General features: G+C 35.7%; 2 protein-coding genes across 2 annotated transcripts; both read right to left on the bottom strand.

Moving 5' to 3' along the window:
• Window positions 1–4338: 4338 nt before the first annotated feature.
• Window positions 4339–6317, bottom strand: LOC147524177 (flavonoid 3'-monooxygenase CYP75B137-like). The gene is made up of 2 exons (XM_086563055.1): window positions 5360–6317; window positions 4339–5074 (listed from the first exon to the last, which is right to left on the bottom strand). Exons 1-2 carry the CDS (start codon window positions 5543–5545, stop codon window positions 4448–4450), a joined length of 813 nt encoding a protein of 270 aa, XP_086419181.1. The 5' UTR covers window positions 5546–6317; the 3' UTR covers window positions 4339–4447.
• On the bottom strand, window positions 5604–6263 carry LOC147524178 (ibogamine 10-hydroxylase-like). The gene has a single exon (XM_086573775.1). The coding sequence runs from the start codon at window positions 6261–6263 to the stop codon at window positions 5604–5606; it is 660 nt and encodes a 219-aa protein (XP_086429901.1).
• Window positions 6318–16872: the final 10555 nt, after the last annotated feature.

The raw sequence follows: 16872 nt of genomic DNA, 5'->3' as shown, positions 1-16872 counted from the left end.
AATGTCTATTATTTTTCAACTTTTTTCTTTTCCAACGGTCACTAGCTTCTTGATGCAGCTTGTGTCCAGTTGGAAATGGGCATATAAGATCCTCTGTTTCCCTTCTACGGTTCACCACTTCTTCTCTTCCTTACTCTGATACCACTAGTTTCTTCTTCTTCTACTACTTATTCTACTTGAATCTCACTTTCTACCAATTCCATATTTTCTTGAACTGTCCTGTGATGTAGGCGATATCGGTACAATAACTTTGAAGTCAGTTTCTCAATATCAATAAAAAATAAAACTCAACCAAAACTAACAATGAGACTTCTAAGCCCTTTTATAACAAAACCTTATTTCTGATCCTACTATTATTCCTAATTCTAACTGAAAAGGCGTAAGAGTACGTTCTCCAACCAAACGTTTCCAATAATCCAAACATCTTTTAGGTTAATTGTTCAACAGATAGATACTCATTTCCTGGTCTCTTGGTTTTTAAGCTCCTCTTGGTCTATTTACTTAGACATTACCCCAACCCGCCTAGTTGGCCAACCGACATATTCACTGACATGTAAAATGGAAAAAGATTGTGGTTTTGATCAGGGATTTCAAGATAAAATAATTCACTCATAATACTAAATTTCTGATGTTTAAGCAAGGAAGTCGGTTTAAATGTAACTGTCTACTATCACCTGGTAAACTCCCTCACCAATGCAGTCCTTAAACAAGAAATCTGATGCCCCTTAACTTTTTACCTTGATCAGTCTGATCTCCATGAATAACATGAAGAAGGGCTAACTCTGGCCAAACAGAAGCAATATGTTCTCTAAGGAGGAAACCGTTGCACACTTGTTGACGCAATGTGGTAAGTGAAGCAGATATGGAGCTGGTTCCTGGTTTTGTTCAGGTGTCGGACAGTATTTTTGTGTGGTATCGCTGAATTTCTAAGCTGTTTGTCATGTACAAATTCTTTTGCTGATAAGCAGGCTGTTTGGAAGCTCCAATTTCTTGCTATTCAAAGACAAATACTACACCTTTGACCAAGTAATATGATGATGACTTGGGTGGGTTTGTCTATCGAGATGTTAACTGTTTGCGGTCATACAATTTATGATCTCATAATAAACGGGATGCTTTAATGTACCTAAGGTAAACAGATTGTACTTTAGAGTTGTTGCATTAACCAGATATAACACTACCTTATACTAATGAAGTTCTTATTCTACCATGTTAGGACACATACTAATGAAGTTCTTATTCTACCATGTTAGGACACCCATGGGGTTTTATCCTAAAAGGCCTCGGTACTAGTTAGTGAGCTTCCCACTTTATCAACCCATGATGAACTCATTTCTTGTTCAATGTGGGACTATTTTTTTTTTTTTCCGGTCCACACACTCTAACAATCGAACTCCAAGGGAGTACATTCGTTCATCGTCGAGCACGATCCAATGCCAGAGCTCTGGTGTGTCTGGGCCTCTGAGGGAGGGGGCTTTTTCTCAACCCAACTCCACCTGAGTTGCGGCCTTTCTGCATGATCAGTGCCTTTTGTCCCTGCCGAACCATCGGCTCTGATACCAGTTGTTAGGACCTGGGCACACCCTCCAGGCCTGGGCCTCTGCGCTCATGGGATAACTAGTACCGATATTGTCCCCCACTTAACCACCCATTGGGCTTGGGCCACATCTTAGCCATGGGTGTGGGGTTTTATCCTAAAAGGTCTCGATACTAGTTAGTGAGCTTCCCACTTTATATGAACTCATTTCTTGTTCAATGTGAGACTATTTCTTTTTTTTTTCCGGTCCACACACTCTAACATACCATTCTAAGAAAAACAAAAAAAAAACTAAATAAAAAGGAGCGGGGGGACCATCTCTTCATACAATTTGAGAGAACAAACTTTTTAAAATTGAAATATTCAAGTGCATTATGCCTGCCATTCCCACGAACAGACAGACAGACAAACAAGAAGACAGAGGAAGAGATGGAGAAACGTATACCTTTCTCCAGGAAGAATAAATTTCAAGATTTGCCATGCTATAAAGACTTCTAAGAACTGTAATCAACCTTGGCGCATTATCTCCTTTAATCCAAGAAGTCACTAGAGGAGAATGGTTCTCAGGAGAATAATCCTGGTAGCAAGCACCATTAAACTTTAGTAGTATGAGGTTTGGAGCACATATCATGATCTTACAAGAACCAAAACTTTCCTGTGTTGTCCCCCAATGATCTTCAACTTTCAACTACTTTAGCTGAGGAGAGGATATATTCAGAATATTGAGATGTCGATGGTCACAGTTGTTTAAAAATAAGTTTTCCAAAACAGAGCATCTCAAAACAAGGGCCCCATTGGAATCACCTTTAGGAAGTTGAGTCGATACCAATTTTAAAGTTCTCAGTGCACGAGCAGAACACATTGAAACTGGGGTTTGGAGACGCAACATACTACCCGAATGCAACTCAAACACTTCAACCTCTGATGTGAATAGCGAGGTAATGTAGGAAAAGATATATCAAGATAAACCTCTTTAACATGCCGTTTTAATGTGTAAATCAACCATGTATCAATTCTACCCGAATCAACACAACGGTAGCCAGACAGACGTAATTGTAGTACACTATCAAAAGCATCACGAAGAAAGAGAACCCGATCTCCAAAATGCATGTTCTCGTCTTCATGAAACACTTTCTTCCCAGATAAAAGGCTAACTTGTTTCCCCTTTTTCTTCCCAGTTTCTTTGCATGAAAAATGATAATGAAAATTCAAATGCGGAACAGATTTCCACAGATATCTCCATCTTTTTGCAACTAAGCTTATTTGAATTGCTTCCTTCGTGTACATAAATGAAAGGATGTGATGCAAAATTGGCTCAGGTAAATCACTAATTATATCTACTCCTGCACCATCACTTTTCTTCTTTTTCAAAAGTCTTTCCATGGCAATACCAACTCAAAATTCACTTATCGAACACCAAACCAAGACCAACTGCAATTGTCCGACGCAATCACTACCCTACTAGCATACTGAAAAATGCGGACACACCACAACTTCAGAACCTGCGCCACCAAACACCCAAGTTACTACTGCCCATATAAGCATACAAGAATAAAATAAAACAACGAGAACATAAAACACTTATTAGATATAGTATAACTAAAATCATTTTCTTAATTGCTGTTTAACTTAGTTCAAAATTATTACTCGGTCATTTACTTCAAGATACTCTATTTATTCCTAAGACAGTTTATCTGAGTCTTCCTTGTGCCACCTCAGATTCTAAGCAAAATTCTATCTCTACTACAAACCTACATGGATTCATCTCCACTAACAAACTGCATGACAGTAATATAAGGACCCAACCGGAACTTTAAAACTTGCCGCACCAAACACCCCAGTTAAAAGTGGCATATACTCATGCAACAATAAGGTCTTGTACAAATTTCTAGGACAAGGTTCTATAAAATGTAAGTGCAAATAATGTTAATGAAGTATGTACAGAACAGGAAATGAGACAAGCCCATACCTAGAAACTTCATTGATTACTGCTTCTTCGGTGATTTTTCTGTCTCACATTTTCGTTTTGTTTTGTCAAACCCTAGAAACTCAAGAAATGAGGTTGTTCCATATTAAAAAGAGCATGTCTTCGCCTATTAAAAAGGCATTTGGGAATCTGAAACCATGTTTGGCGCCAGCAATAATGTTTATAGCTGCACCCCACAAGTACCCTTTTTTTAAGCACACCCATGCCCTGTCATATGGGCCACACTGCTTACGTTGAGTACTGGGCTTTAGCTGAGTTTCTCCTCTGTCTTCTAACACAATTACAAACTCACGCCTGAACAACTCCATACTACTAGGTTTCTGTTTCTACTTCTGATTTCCCCTCTATAACTTTACTTAAGAATGAACTTGTCAATCCATAGTCTCTAACGGGCTTAGTATTAGCTCCCAAATGAAATTTGGTTCCCTGAAGACTGTATCTGCTAGAATTGAAACTTGCAGGACCCAGACTGCAAGTCTGCAACATGTAGTCATATAGATGACAGTTTTGACTTTGGAGTGCAAGTGCAACATCACAAAATGGCATAAGAGACTAGTTTGACTCAGATATATCACATATACCCAGACTTTTCTGAACCTGTACCAATAGTTTCGACATAAGGATACGTATCTAGCTATCCACTGCTTCACTCTAGGCGTGAAACTAAGCCCAACATAGAGTAAAGCTAAAGTAGCTAGTGAAATTGCAAATATAATAGGATTAGTCAGTACTCAGTAGTCCTGAACTCCTGATCAACTAAAGTGCAGCCATGCAGGCCTTACTCAAGACTTTAAAAACAAAAAAACTACACAAATGCCTTGAAATATAAAGATGAATAATATGGCCATATCCATGGTGAAGTTTTAAGCACAAGTATGAAGTATCCTTGTTACAAGTACCATGTTTACTATAAAACCGTAAGTTCAATTGTACAGCTCAGGTTCCAATAACCTTGGAGTTGGAATGACCATAAGGGGTATGGTTTTCCTTAAATCTAATCCAAATGTCTCGGATAAGTCAAGCTCGGTCTCTTCCGGCAATTTCCAGTTGAATGAATGCAACAATGATGCTAATAAGTAAGGTATCATTCTCTCTGCCATGGAAATTCCAATACATATTCTTCTCCCCGACCCGAAAGGAATGTAACCAAAATTTGTACCACTGTAATCACCATCACTACCTGAAGTCAAGAACCTTTCCGGTCTGAATTCCAAGGGGTTGTCCCAAACCTCCGGATCTCTTTGTATTGCCCATGCATTCACCATGACTTTGGAACCTTTGGGGATCATATAACCACCCACCACACATGATTCACTTGGACTTCTAGGGATTAAGAGAGGAACTACTGGATGTAAACGCAAGGCTTCTTTCACTACTGCACTCAAGTAGCCCAATTGTCGTAAATGTGACTCTTCTACTATGTTGTTTTCCCCAACAACTTCTTCAAGTTCCTCCTGGATTTTTTTCATTATGTGGGGTTGTTTCATTAATTCTGCCATAACCCATTCTATAGTTGTGGATGATGATTTAGTCCCTCCTACCATCAGGTCCTGTAAGAAAACTAATCAGTTAGTGCTCGAGTCAAAGCCTCATTGGTTGGGAACGCGATATTGAAATGTCGCTCCCAATAATTGATTTGATACCGAATTAGCTAAATCATTCTTTAAATGGTAGGAATCAAAAGAAATCATATTAAGTTGCTGCTAAATGTAATTCTATCTACAGCTTTCCTAATGTTTTAAATCAGTTGTAGTCAGTAGTAATGATTGCTGCTAAACATGTCGCCGTTTAAAATACAAGGAATAAGTACTGAATAAAACAGATGAAGAAATTACCAGGAACAAGGCCTTGATGTGGGTTATGGTGAATGGTGTCTTGTGTTCCTCCTTCTTCCCAATATCAAAGTTGACCTTTCCTCCTCTCTCAATTTTCAGCCTTTGATCAATGACAGAATCAAAAGTCCGATCAAACCATAAATGGGCCTTTTTCATTTTACGTACCATACCCTGAATATCAAACATGGCAAGAGCTGGAAATAGATCTGAAATATTAGGTTCCCCTACAAGCTTAACAAGTTCCTTAATAACTTGTTGAAATTTGTCTATCTTCCTTCTCAAGCGTACCTCCCCATAACATACTTGTAATGAGATGAAACATAGTATCAAGAACTTTTTCACCAATATCAATAGGGCATCCTACAATATTTGAGTTAATCTGATTCACCATATCTCGAACTTCTCTTCGTCGTAATCCATATAATACCTCAAGTCTCACATTGCTTAGTAACTCGCGTACACAGATTTTACGTAGCATTCGCCAATGGTCACCATAAGGAGACCAAAGCATGTCCACACCACCATATGTACCAGCAAAACCCACAGCTGGTACATCACGGTTAGCGAAAATGATGTCGTGGTCTTTCAGTACTTCCTTGGCAACTAAGGGTGAACTCAATACAATACAAATCCTGCTCCCTAGTTGGACCTTCATGATTGGACTATAAGTTGTAGCTAATTTGGCAAAGCAAGTATGGAGATTTGGATCAAGAAATGGTAAGTTTCCAACAATTGGTAGGCCTTGAGGGCCTGGGGGCAATGGCACCTTACCGTTTCTTGATTTCTTGATAACGAAGTTGTTCGAATTGAGTAGAACTAGTGCAATTGGAAGAATGAATACTGGTATAGTGTACTCATAGTTTTCATTTATACAAATCCACCACCTTGATACTGGTATAGCCATCATCGAGGTATCTTTTTATTTGTGATGTTTTTTTTAAAAAGAGAAGACTACATTTGGAATGAGTCACTCATATATAGTTGGGATAATGACCAAAAAATACAGCAAACTTTGCTTGTGGTATTAAAAATATACAGCATACTATATTTTTTTTAGAAAAAATACCACCAACACTTGGTAGTGCCGGCACGGCATGTATTTGATGTTATTTTCTTTGTTTTGACTTCATCAGAAAAATATTTGTTATATAAATTCAATCAAAATCGAACGGGGTTTTAGATGTTTATACGGGGTTTTGATAGTTACCAAGAAAGAGAAAGAAATAAACAAAGGAAAAGAAAACTAAGTGCCCAGCTCAGTTGAAAATGAGGTAAAATATCGGATTGGTTGATTTCCGATATTTATACTAGATACCTAGAATGACTCGGAATTTCAACCTAAGTGTAATTTGATCATTTTACATGTTGTTTCAGCGCTGCTATAGGAAATTACATGTGGACTGTATTTATTTTGTTGTATAAAATAGTATTGGACTATCTCATTAAAACAAAGCTAGGGATTTTGACCGTGTTAAATTAGTTTAGCAACGAATGGAGTTAATTTTCGCTATTTGTGTTGATTAATGAAATTTTGCTATTTAAATAATGTTGTTAGATCTCATCTTCCTACTATTTAAATATATATAATGGCCTTTATCTCACTCTACAATTTTACTTACGACTTGGTTCTCATCTTCATACTATAGAGAACATCCTTGTAAAAATTGGGCTCATTTGGAAATTTCTAAAGATACCAAAAGAGGGTTGTTAAATTTTAAATTGTGATCTTTAAAATAAATTACATTTTCAAATCAAGTTATGAAAGAGTTAGAGATTTTGGAATGAAATGAAATTTTGTGGATATAATCTCTATAGTGGTAAGATCGTACCCACAAAGTATTAGAGCTTAGTTCAACTTGTAAAAAGGTGTTTGATATGTTCTTCAATTTTCATTTATGACACTATATGTCACACGAGTGACGAGTGTAGGCATACAAGTATTTCCTTAAGTTGTTTCTTGTATTATTGTTTTGGACTTTTGGTTACCATGGCCCGACCATGCCTTAAGTTATGTGTGTATGTCTATTATGTGTCCGGTTTTGCTATCCCAAAAGAAGCTATCCCGACTGTCTAACCAGTAGGAATTAAGTAATTTATGACTTACTAGCCACGCTGCCCGCCCTATGGTCGGGCCTGTTAATTTTAGGCATGTTAATTTGACTTGTGAGGTTTAATATCTAATGAAATAAAGAGCAAGTATTTTCCTGTTAGACAACAATTCGTTACGCAAGGCTAATATGCAGCTCTTGAACTTGAACAAATATACCCACAACAATCATTCTCTAAGAAATTCTAAATACTAACTGATATGTACAATTCAATATATATTGCCACGTCTTCAAGTTACTACCTCCAAAGTTCAATGAAGTCCAACCATATGCGAGCACAAATCCGAGTCCCTCAATGAAGTCACAGTAAATACTGTTTTCTATTTCACTTTACTAATAGAGCATGTTTGTGTCCATCTAGCTCCAGGATTGAGAGGTCCTCGTACATGTATCATTCGTCCTCCACAAATCAATCCTTCCCACCACTTAGTCAAGCTCCAGTAGTACAATTCATCTAAAATTTTTGCCTTATCAAGTAAGATTTCAGTTATATCCCTTTCAAAATCATTACTTACAGCAACTGTCAGGACGCTCCTATCGTAAACTTTCATAATCGTCGTCAGAGAATGAAATTGTATCGTCCAAACCCAAATCCTATCCATGCTCACATCTCGAAAGTCGCTGGTAATTAGATTGACATGCTTCCTGAGACACCTGAAATAAAAAAGAACATTTTTCATTATTAGATTAATACTCAAAACACTTAGGATCCTAAATTGAAACTGAGTGGGTAGCTTATGTTCAATGATAACGTGCTAACCCATTATTATTTTGTTGGGCTTAGTCTTATAGAATGATATGTTTCTCAACTTGGCACCATCAAAATCATTGGTTAAGCACTGATATTTGTTCTTAGGTATAGTAGGTTCTAATACTAAAATCAATTCTCAAATAAGCTTTTCTTTTCATCAAACAATACATTATAAACATTACCTCGAATTCAGCCAACTGGTACCTACTCAGGATTCTATAGGGCAGTTAAGGATCATATTGCCAATATAGAGATACTGAAACAAACTATGACACATACCACACACACCATAAACACTTGGAAGTATTAATCATAATATCCTTTCATTTCAAGTCAAATAAATTTAAGATATAGCAAGCTCCACTCCAGCAATATAACCCAAACAATGGCAAAAAAGAATGACTCTGAATAACGGGTTTCCCTTGTAGCAAGGAGTGATGCTGGTATAGGCATGGCAAGTATGAGTGTATGACCCTCAAGACACAAATGTATAATACCAACACACTTTCTCTCTTCTCATTACAAAATGTGATTATGTGATTATGTGATCATGATTAATAACTAATCATGAATCATACTACAAATGGGACTTTTTATTATATACCGAAGAAGTGTTTAATATAAGTTTCAAGCAAAAATAGTTTTATGTAGTTAAACTAATTTGGAGGATACTCTCAAACCTGCCTAACAGCATCTGAGTTCGTTTAACTGCTAAATGGCTTCATATATTGCAGTGACCTCTCAAAAACTCTCCAGAGAGGAATTAAATTCAAGTTAAGCTCGCAAGGTTGTTCAAATAGTAAGCTAAATATGAGAGAGAGCTTACTGAGAAACTTGATTCATGGGATCATCAAACATCTGGTGAAGTTGTTCGAACTTACGATCAAGGATAAAAGTCACTTCCCAATTCATTAAGCATTTTACCCTAAGAAATTCTAAAAGAAATATCAAATTGGTAAAATAAAACTCAACGCATCCAAATCAATTCAACATTTAGAAACTATATATATATATCAACTAACCTCAAAGTTAGTGCAACTCAACTTCAAGGAACCTCTAAGGCCTGCTTCGCTTGGTTTTAGTTCTTCGGGTGAAAGCCAGAAACACTTGTCCTCCATAGTCCTTAATAATTCCCCCAAAACCATCACTACTACGTGTTATCAAGCCACCTGAATTTAGCTTTTATAGGCTTGATCCATTCTGATTATATGTATACAGTCCAAGCTTCGTTATGTAGCAAGCCTTTACTACTTACTCAATCTGGAACTTCTTTGAGCTGCCTTTGAAGGCACTCCACCATATATATCATCGGTACAAAGAAAGGAAATCGAGAAATAGACATCACCTTGAAGAATTATGGCTTGCCAAGTAGGCTTATATCTGTATAACGCATGTAGCAACATCGAGCATACATAAGAGAAAATTTTGTCACACTACTACATCATCGAATCAAAAGTCAAATAAAAGGATCATATAAATGAAATAGAGTGAAAAGGCAATAAAAGAAAGATAACATGATAGTAGTTGTATACAACACCTTGAAGGCAGCAATATAAACAACATGGTCATAAAACGATCCTGGAGCTATAGACAACAACTTTAATGTTATAGTGTTTCTTCTTCCCCTGCTGCAATGTCACATTGTTGTATAACTTCAAAGTCACATTTTACCTTCATGTATGATACTCTATCTAGATTATCATTGACCACTAAGACACTAATCCTTAAACCATTTCGATGCTTTGGTATGTCACTTTCCTAAACCTGTACATGATTAAACTCTGACTCATACTGAATAGTACATATTGTAACATGACTAAATTTTTTCAAAAATATCAAAACAAACACCTACATTACAACAAATTAAGTAATAATGATCAATATAAATTTGTCTTAAATCCAATATTCAAACAAAATTATAGCTTCTCTAGAATTCCAACAAAAGAACTCAATCCCTTTATGCCATTGCTGATTCCAAACAGTTCATGTAATACAACCACATGCAAATTAAAACTGAAATTGAAGATTGTGAATAAAAAATAAAAAATAAAAATAAAAATTGTTAATTGTTTGAACTGCATAGAAGGACATTGGTGCCTTTTTCTTCGTTGTATTATAACGGAAACCACAATTGTTTTCAGAGCATTGTGTCCAACATCCCATCGAAATGCAAACATTTACAATATAACTTGCAAAGTAAAATGCCAATATGCTTTGATTGTTGATTTTTTTTTTTTTCTTTCCAGTTAGAGGAATTAATTAAGCAACTCGAGATGTAAATTGAACATCCAATCGAAACCATTAGAAAACGCTAATCAAAATTATTGTGATTACAAATAAATGCCAAATTACAACTAAGTCATAAATGATAAACAACTCAGAGATATAAAATCATACCTTTCTTCTTCTTCCAAGAAGTAACTTGGTAGAGTATATTGCACATGCCCTTAGCATGTCTGGCTGTTACTGATTGTGAGAGTAAAATTCACGTTGGAACAGTTGAGAACAATTTGAATAGGTAGGAAACACTCACGCTTACACCACAATAATTGGTTCCTTTTTTTGACAGTGGGTCGCTCTTAATTTCTTCATTCATTTTTTGGAATTTTTTTTTCCTTTGATGTGAGAAAGGATTGAAGAACTTTTGATGAAGTTGAGTGAAACTTAACGACACAGAAGATATGAGAATAGAATATATAGGCTGTAACTGGAACTTTATGATGAGTAACAGTTTAAGTTGTAGAAAGTATATAGTATATATGATTGCCTACAAATCTCATAGTTTGAACTAACACAAATTAGCGAATAACAGAATCAACTGTTGAGTACCATTTTCATATTAAGTCTTCATAAGCTTCTTCATCGGATAGCTCATCAAAACACTGCAAATCAAGTTGGTAGCGGAGGATACTTCCAATTCCACCAAATCCTCTGCAAAACTGGGAACCCTCTTGAGTTTTTAGTAATTGAGTTTTGGGTTTGATGAAAGATTAGGTTTTGTTTTTTCTTTTTTGGGTTCTTAATTACTAAATTAACCCCGGGGGTACAGCTCAAATAATGGCGTAGATTTGTTTTTTTTTTTTTTCCAAAACACATAAAAAGACAAATTTGATTTATATTAAATTTGAGAGCAGCCCAAATTCAGGGGTATTTTGGTAAGAAGGCGAGTAATTATTTTTCAAGTAGGGACTATTTTAAAAACTTCGCTGACGTGGGTCACTATGAGCATCCTGAGAGAATGGATATTAATGTAGGTAGGATTTCCAAATTAGAATTCTATTAGTTTATCTATATTCAACAAAATCCCCTCCCTCTGAACCCAAATCTTGCGAGATTTCCCTCAGTGGTTACCAAAAACGGAACACTATGAAAAGAAACAAATCATCACTAATGAGTGCCATGAAGATATGGCTGATCTAATTTTTCTTCTTCCATGAATCAAAACAATAGTGTTCTCGAACACCATCTATCTTCTCTGCATCTTTTACATGCATTAAAAGAATATTCAAACCACTTTATTTTATTTTAGCTCACTTGCCATATTCAAACACATAATTAAGGACGACACCTAACCCATCAGTTACTAATCATATAAGCCTTTATCCCGGCCCCAAAGCTTTTTCAAGTTATGAAAAACGTCAGAAAAGAGGTAGGAGTTAGACATAATATCACCTCTTCAAGGATTCACACACACACACACACATATATATATATATATATATATATATATATATATATATATATATATATATATATATATATATATATATATATATGTTCATAGTAGAAATACAAGTAAATGAAATACCATGTCAAGAAGTTATGGAGACTAAGCTCCTTTCTCGATTTTTTTCCCCCATAGTAGAAATTTAAAAGAGAGATGTATGTTATTCAGAAAAAGAATAACAACCATATATCATCTTCGTGATGGTGAAGACGTAGAGTGCTAGAGTTATTTCCTTTTTCATGGGTTATTTATTTTGTTGAGTGTCCCGTTTATAGTAACCACCAAGAAGAAATACGCAAAATTTCGGATAATAGGGAGGGGTTTTTGCTGAAAATAGATTAAATTTGCAAAGACATCCTAAATTATTTAATTCCTATTAGTTGGACAACTGGGATAGCTTCCCTTTGGGCCAACAAAACCAGACTTGTCTATTATTATATTAAGTTTGCCTGCTTGACTTACATACACTACTACCTAAACAATTCAACAAGACACATGCTAGCTAGTTGTTGACTAAGCAAGAGCTGGTGTGGTCCACCATCTTAAATATGTTGTGGATTAATTAGCTCATATTAGTAATAAGGACAAGAAAAAGGAATTACTACCCTTGTAGGAGTTGTTAAGGGGGGGGAAAAAAAACTCAAGAACCCACTATGGAGGTTAATATATATTTTTTTCCTTAATTATCTTGAAGAGGGAGGAGGAAAAAGAAAATGAGGGGACTCTACTTGTGATTCCATTTTTTTTCCTTTTATTCTTGTTCTCCATATCTCTTGAGTTATATTGTCCCATTTACTATATAATCTTAGAGCGAGCATCTCTAGGTGGTACTATAACTTGCCTTTTTCTTCATATTTGAAGAAAAAGTTTGGAATTTCTCGAAATTCCATCTCTAGGTGGCCTCATTCATGGTCGCATTACCTGTTTGTTCGCAAATTTGGCAATTTGGATGCGGATGCGGAGCGACAATAGTAATGTCGCGCGCCAGTACAAATGTTGCCCCACTTTTTTGACTTTGACCACAACTCCTGAGCGCCATTACCACTGTCGCGTGCCACTACTACTGGCGTGCGCTACTCATAATGTCGCGTGCTCCAACGGGAAAAAAACGGACAAAAAACGGCCGGATTTCTACATCCATATATCTACACTCATCTCCTTCTTCATTTTCACACACAACATTCTCAACCATTTCACACACAACACTCTCAATGTCACAACCAAAATAAGGAAGGGGTCCAAGTTGGACAAATGAAGAAAATATTGCTCTTACTAGAGTGTGGATTGATATTGGAGAAAATCCTATAGTATGTAATGATCAATCGGGACAAGTTTATTGGGAACGAATTACGGCTAGGATGAATCAAATTCAAGGTTTTGACCGCAACCGTAGGTGGAAGGGAGTCTCACAACGTTGGTCGATTATTTTACCGTTCTTCAACAAATATCATGCTATACTAAGAAAGCTTGAAGAACAACCTCCAAGCGGGTGGGGATGTGAAGACATTGTAAGATTCGTTTATACATCATTTAATTCATAAACGTAGCTTTCAGATGCAGCAACAACTTATGAGGCTATGATAAACGTAAAAAGATAGTTTTACTCACAAATAAAGCGATGAAACTTTAAATGCAAGTAAAACTATAAACTGGATTGTTACTAGACTTATCAAAGATATTTGTTTTCTACTCTCGAATCTATTGACGTAGAGTTGGAATAAAAGATTAGTTCCACTCTTAGTCCTTTAGTATTCAAGTTTTCTATAATTGATGGTCTATCCAAAGTCAATGAGAGATTTACGAGGGAATTTATACTACGATGTAAATTCAAATAACAAGATACGAATAACAAAATGACAGGATGCTAAGGGTTTGAATCTAGATAAAGAATTAAAGGGAATTGAATCCACCTTAACTCGACTTAATCAACTAACAAAGACTCGTCGTGATCCAAATTGCAATGCTTCACATATCAAAATGGTAATTCTAATCCCTAATTATACATGTCATCTCTACCAATTAATAACTAGCATGTGAGGTCGTCCACCCATTCTCATGGCGAATCAACGACCTTCTAGAGTGGAATAAACTCTCACGACGATTTCTAAGTTAACAAAGATCAAGTTTCATCAAGGCTTCTTCAACTCCTATAATGGAGGTTTAGCCTTGATTCATCAAGCTATCATTTCCCATTGAATTAACATTAGACATAATATAAAGATTTGAACTTTACTAATTTTGATTAAACAATACTTCAAATCTAATTAATAGCTAAGAATTGAATAACAACAAGAATTGAAATTAGATCGACAAATTTAACTGACAAAATCGAAATGAACAAAAATAAACTATTTTATTTATCTAATCAATGAAGAACAATGATTCTAAGAATTAATCTAAAACAAGGAATGAAACTAATTAATTTAACTAATTGAATTCAAAAACTAGATCTACAAGCTATTTTAATGGCTACTTTTTATTCTAAGCTATCTAACTATCTCTTTCTTAAGAGCTAAGTCTTGTTTTATGTAAAGCAGGAGACCAGATCTACAATTTCGTGCATGGGCTGAGGAGCCATGTTTTGGGCCGGAAAATCGAGCCCAAATCCCAATTTCTTCAGTCCACAGAGCCCGTTTCAACTAGCTATGACTTCAGTAGACTTTTCATCCACTTATGCTCCTCTGATTGGGTCAAGGCTTAAACTATTGGAAAGCTCTTTCCGAGTCGGTCATTTTGACATAAGGTAGGCCCAAATCCGAGGCCTGAGTCCAAATATATGGTATTCGGAAGTTCTGCTGACTTGTGCCTTGTTTCAGCCCGTGTTGACTTTTCAGCTTTTGACCGGGCTTTATAAAGACTTTGTCTCCTTAAATCTTGGCCTTTATCACAGAACTTCTTAGCAACCAACCTTTTGCTCCTTTATATCGCCAAAGTGGCACATTTCTGCACATAATTGAGTTTCATGCCTAAAATACATAAAAGCACGTAATTAGCATTAACTCTTATTTATTACTCGCATAATTGGTCTAAAAGTAGTATTATTAAGGGGTTAAAACTATAGTTTTGGACTCTTATCAAACCACCCCCAAACAGCATTTTGCTTGTCCTCAAGCAAATATGTGAAATTAGCATAAGTGACCAAAAATGGAGTTCTAACTAATCTCGTTTCGCTGAGTGCGATTGCATTGACCATATGTAACAAGGCCTTAAACCACTAGGAATTCCCTAGTAGACGAGTTATAGCCTCGTGAGAGTTTTCCAGTGAAGGTACTCACAAACATCATCTATACTACTGATAAGTGCTCAAAAGTAATGATTTATAACCCCAATTATGTGTATGTTAGTCTCCATTTTATATTTAAATATTCTAATATGATGCAATTTGAGTTTTTGCAGGTCAAAGAACCTAAATGTGAAATATGGAGGAAAAGAAGTCAAACAAGTCAAAAAAGGAGTCACTGGGAATTACAGCTAAAGGCCTAGGGCAAAAATGTCATATTTGTCTCCATAAGTGCCAAGCCTAATGGGACTCTAAAAGAGGATAATAATTGAGTTAGAAGAGTCTTCAATCTGATCTCAAAGCCTTAATTTCGACTTCATAGGAAGATGAGATTAACATGGAAAAGAAGTCAGAGTTTCACAAGAATTAGGAAACCGAAGCTATCGAATCGAAGGCTACTTTTAAATAGCTCCTGAGAACAAAGTGGGCCACGTCCAACTTTGGCCCAACCGAATCCAACTTTATAAGGATTGCTTCTAGAAAGATTACAGAGAGTTTGACACCAAATAAACATGGGATTCGGATCTTTATCCAGACGAGCATGTAAGCCAATATATAAGGCACAAAAACCTCAGTTTAGAATCATCTAGGAAATTTAGTTTTTGCATCTTAGATCTAGAATTAAGAGAGAAGAAAGTTCAGACCTTTTCACCATTAATAGCTATAAAGATTATTCCTTTTCATATTGTGTTAATAGCATAGTATGAGGAGCTAATCTCCCTTCTCTTGGGAGGGGAGATGAAGCCTTTTTCGTATGTTTTAGTTTAGTTCTTCTTCTATCATGTTTTAGTTTAAATCCCTCATTGAGTTTCTTCTTATTCGATCCATTGATCTAACGCTCCTGTGGAGGTTAGGAGGTCTTAGGGTAATCCAAGATTGTGTAGAGCCAAATACCACAAACCCTAGATTCTTTTCTTCTAGTTTTAGTGTTCTAGTGTGATGATTGGATTCTTTATGGCACCTCAATTAGTTGTATGGTTAATGCCACATGTGGATTTTCCATGGCACCTAGAGTTGTATATTGAATGCCACTTAAAGCACAATTTGGTTAGATAGAAGATATCATTGGAGATTGAAGAAGTATTTAATGGAAAGATAGAAAGCACGTTGAAATCCACATATTATCATCATGGTTATGAGCATCAGGTTTGTAGGTATGGTGAGTTTCTATTGGTGATTTATATTAAGCATGATAGGTAGATCTATTAAACTAATTCTATGATTTTGGTGGATTCATCTCTCCCAAGATATTCTCTCTCTTGATTCATATTCATATATTTAATTTAGTTTATTTTATACATAGTTTAAATCTCAAATCAAATCAACCATATATTACTTATTACTTAGCCACATCTTTTACTTGCATCCATTAGAGTAATTTAGATTAGGAATTTCTATTACTATCAACTAGTTATTTAGAGTAGGATTGATACCTTGCTAGCCACTATACTAATCAATATATATAATAGGCTAAGTAAGATTTGCAAAAGATACGTAACACAAACAACGACACAAATAATTACATGTTGCGTACTTTTTCAACTACAACGACTCAGAAATAACTATTGTTTTCTTATCTATTTTTCAATTATCTATACATCTCACTAGCAATGAATACAGAATAATCAAGTCAAAACCTAAGCTAAT

This window comes from Coptis chinensis, chromosome 1, assembly GCF_015680905.1.
Source record: "Coptis chinensis isolate HL-2020 chromosome 1, ASM1568090v1, whole genome shotgun sequence".
Taxonomy (NCBI): Eukaryota; Viridiplantae; Streptophyta; class Magnoliopsida; order Ranunculales; family Ranunculaceae; genus Coptis; species Coptis chinensis.
Note: the sequence above shows the minus strand (reverse complement) of the source record. Positions and strands in the feature narration are given on the sequence as shown.

What these genes read in the sequence shown, in the direction of transcription:
- LOC147524178 (XM_086573775.1), bottom strand. Translation starts at nt 6,263, where the DNA reads ATGGCTATACCAGTATCAAGGTGGTGGATTTGTATAAATGAAAACTAT.
- LOC147524177 (XM_086563055.1), bottom strand. Translation starts at nt 5,545, where the DNA reads ATGTTTGATATTCAGGGTATGGTACGTAAAATGAAAAAGGCCCATTTA. An exon ending in ACATCAAGGCCTTGTTCCTG is followed by an intron (nt 5,075 to 5,359) that starts GTAATTTCTTCA and finishes GTTTTCTTACAG; the next exon opens with GACCTGATGGTAGGAGGGAC.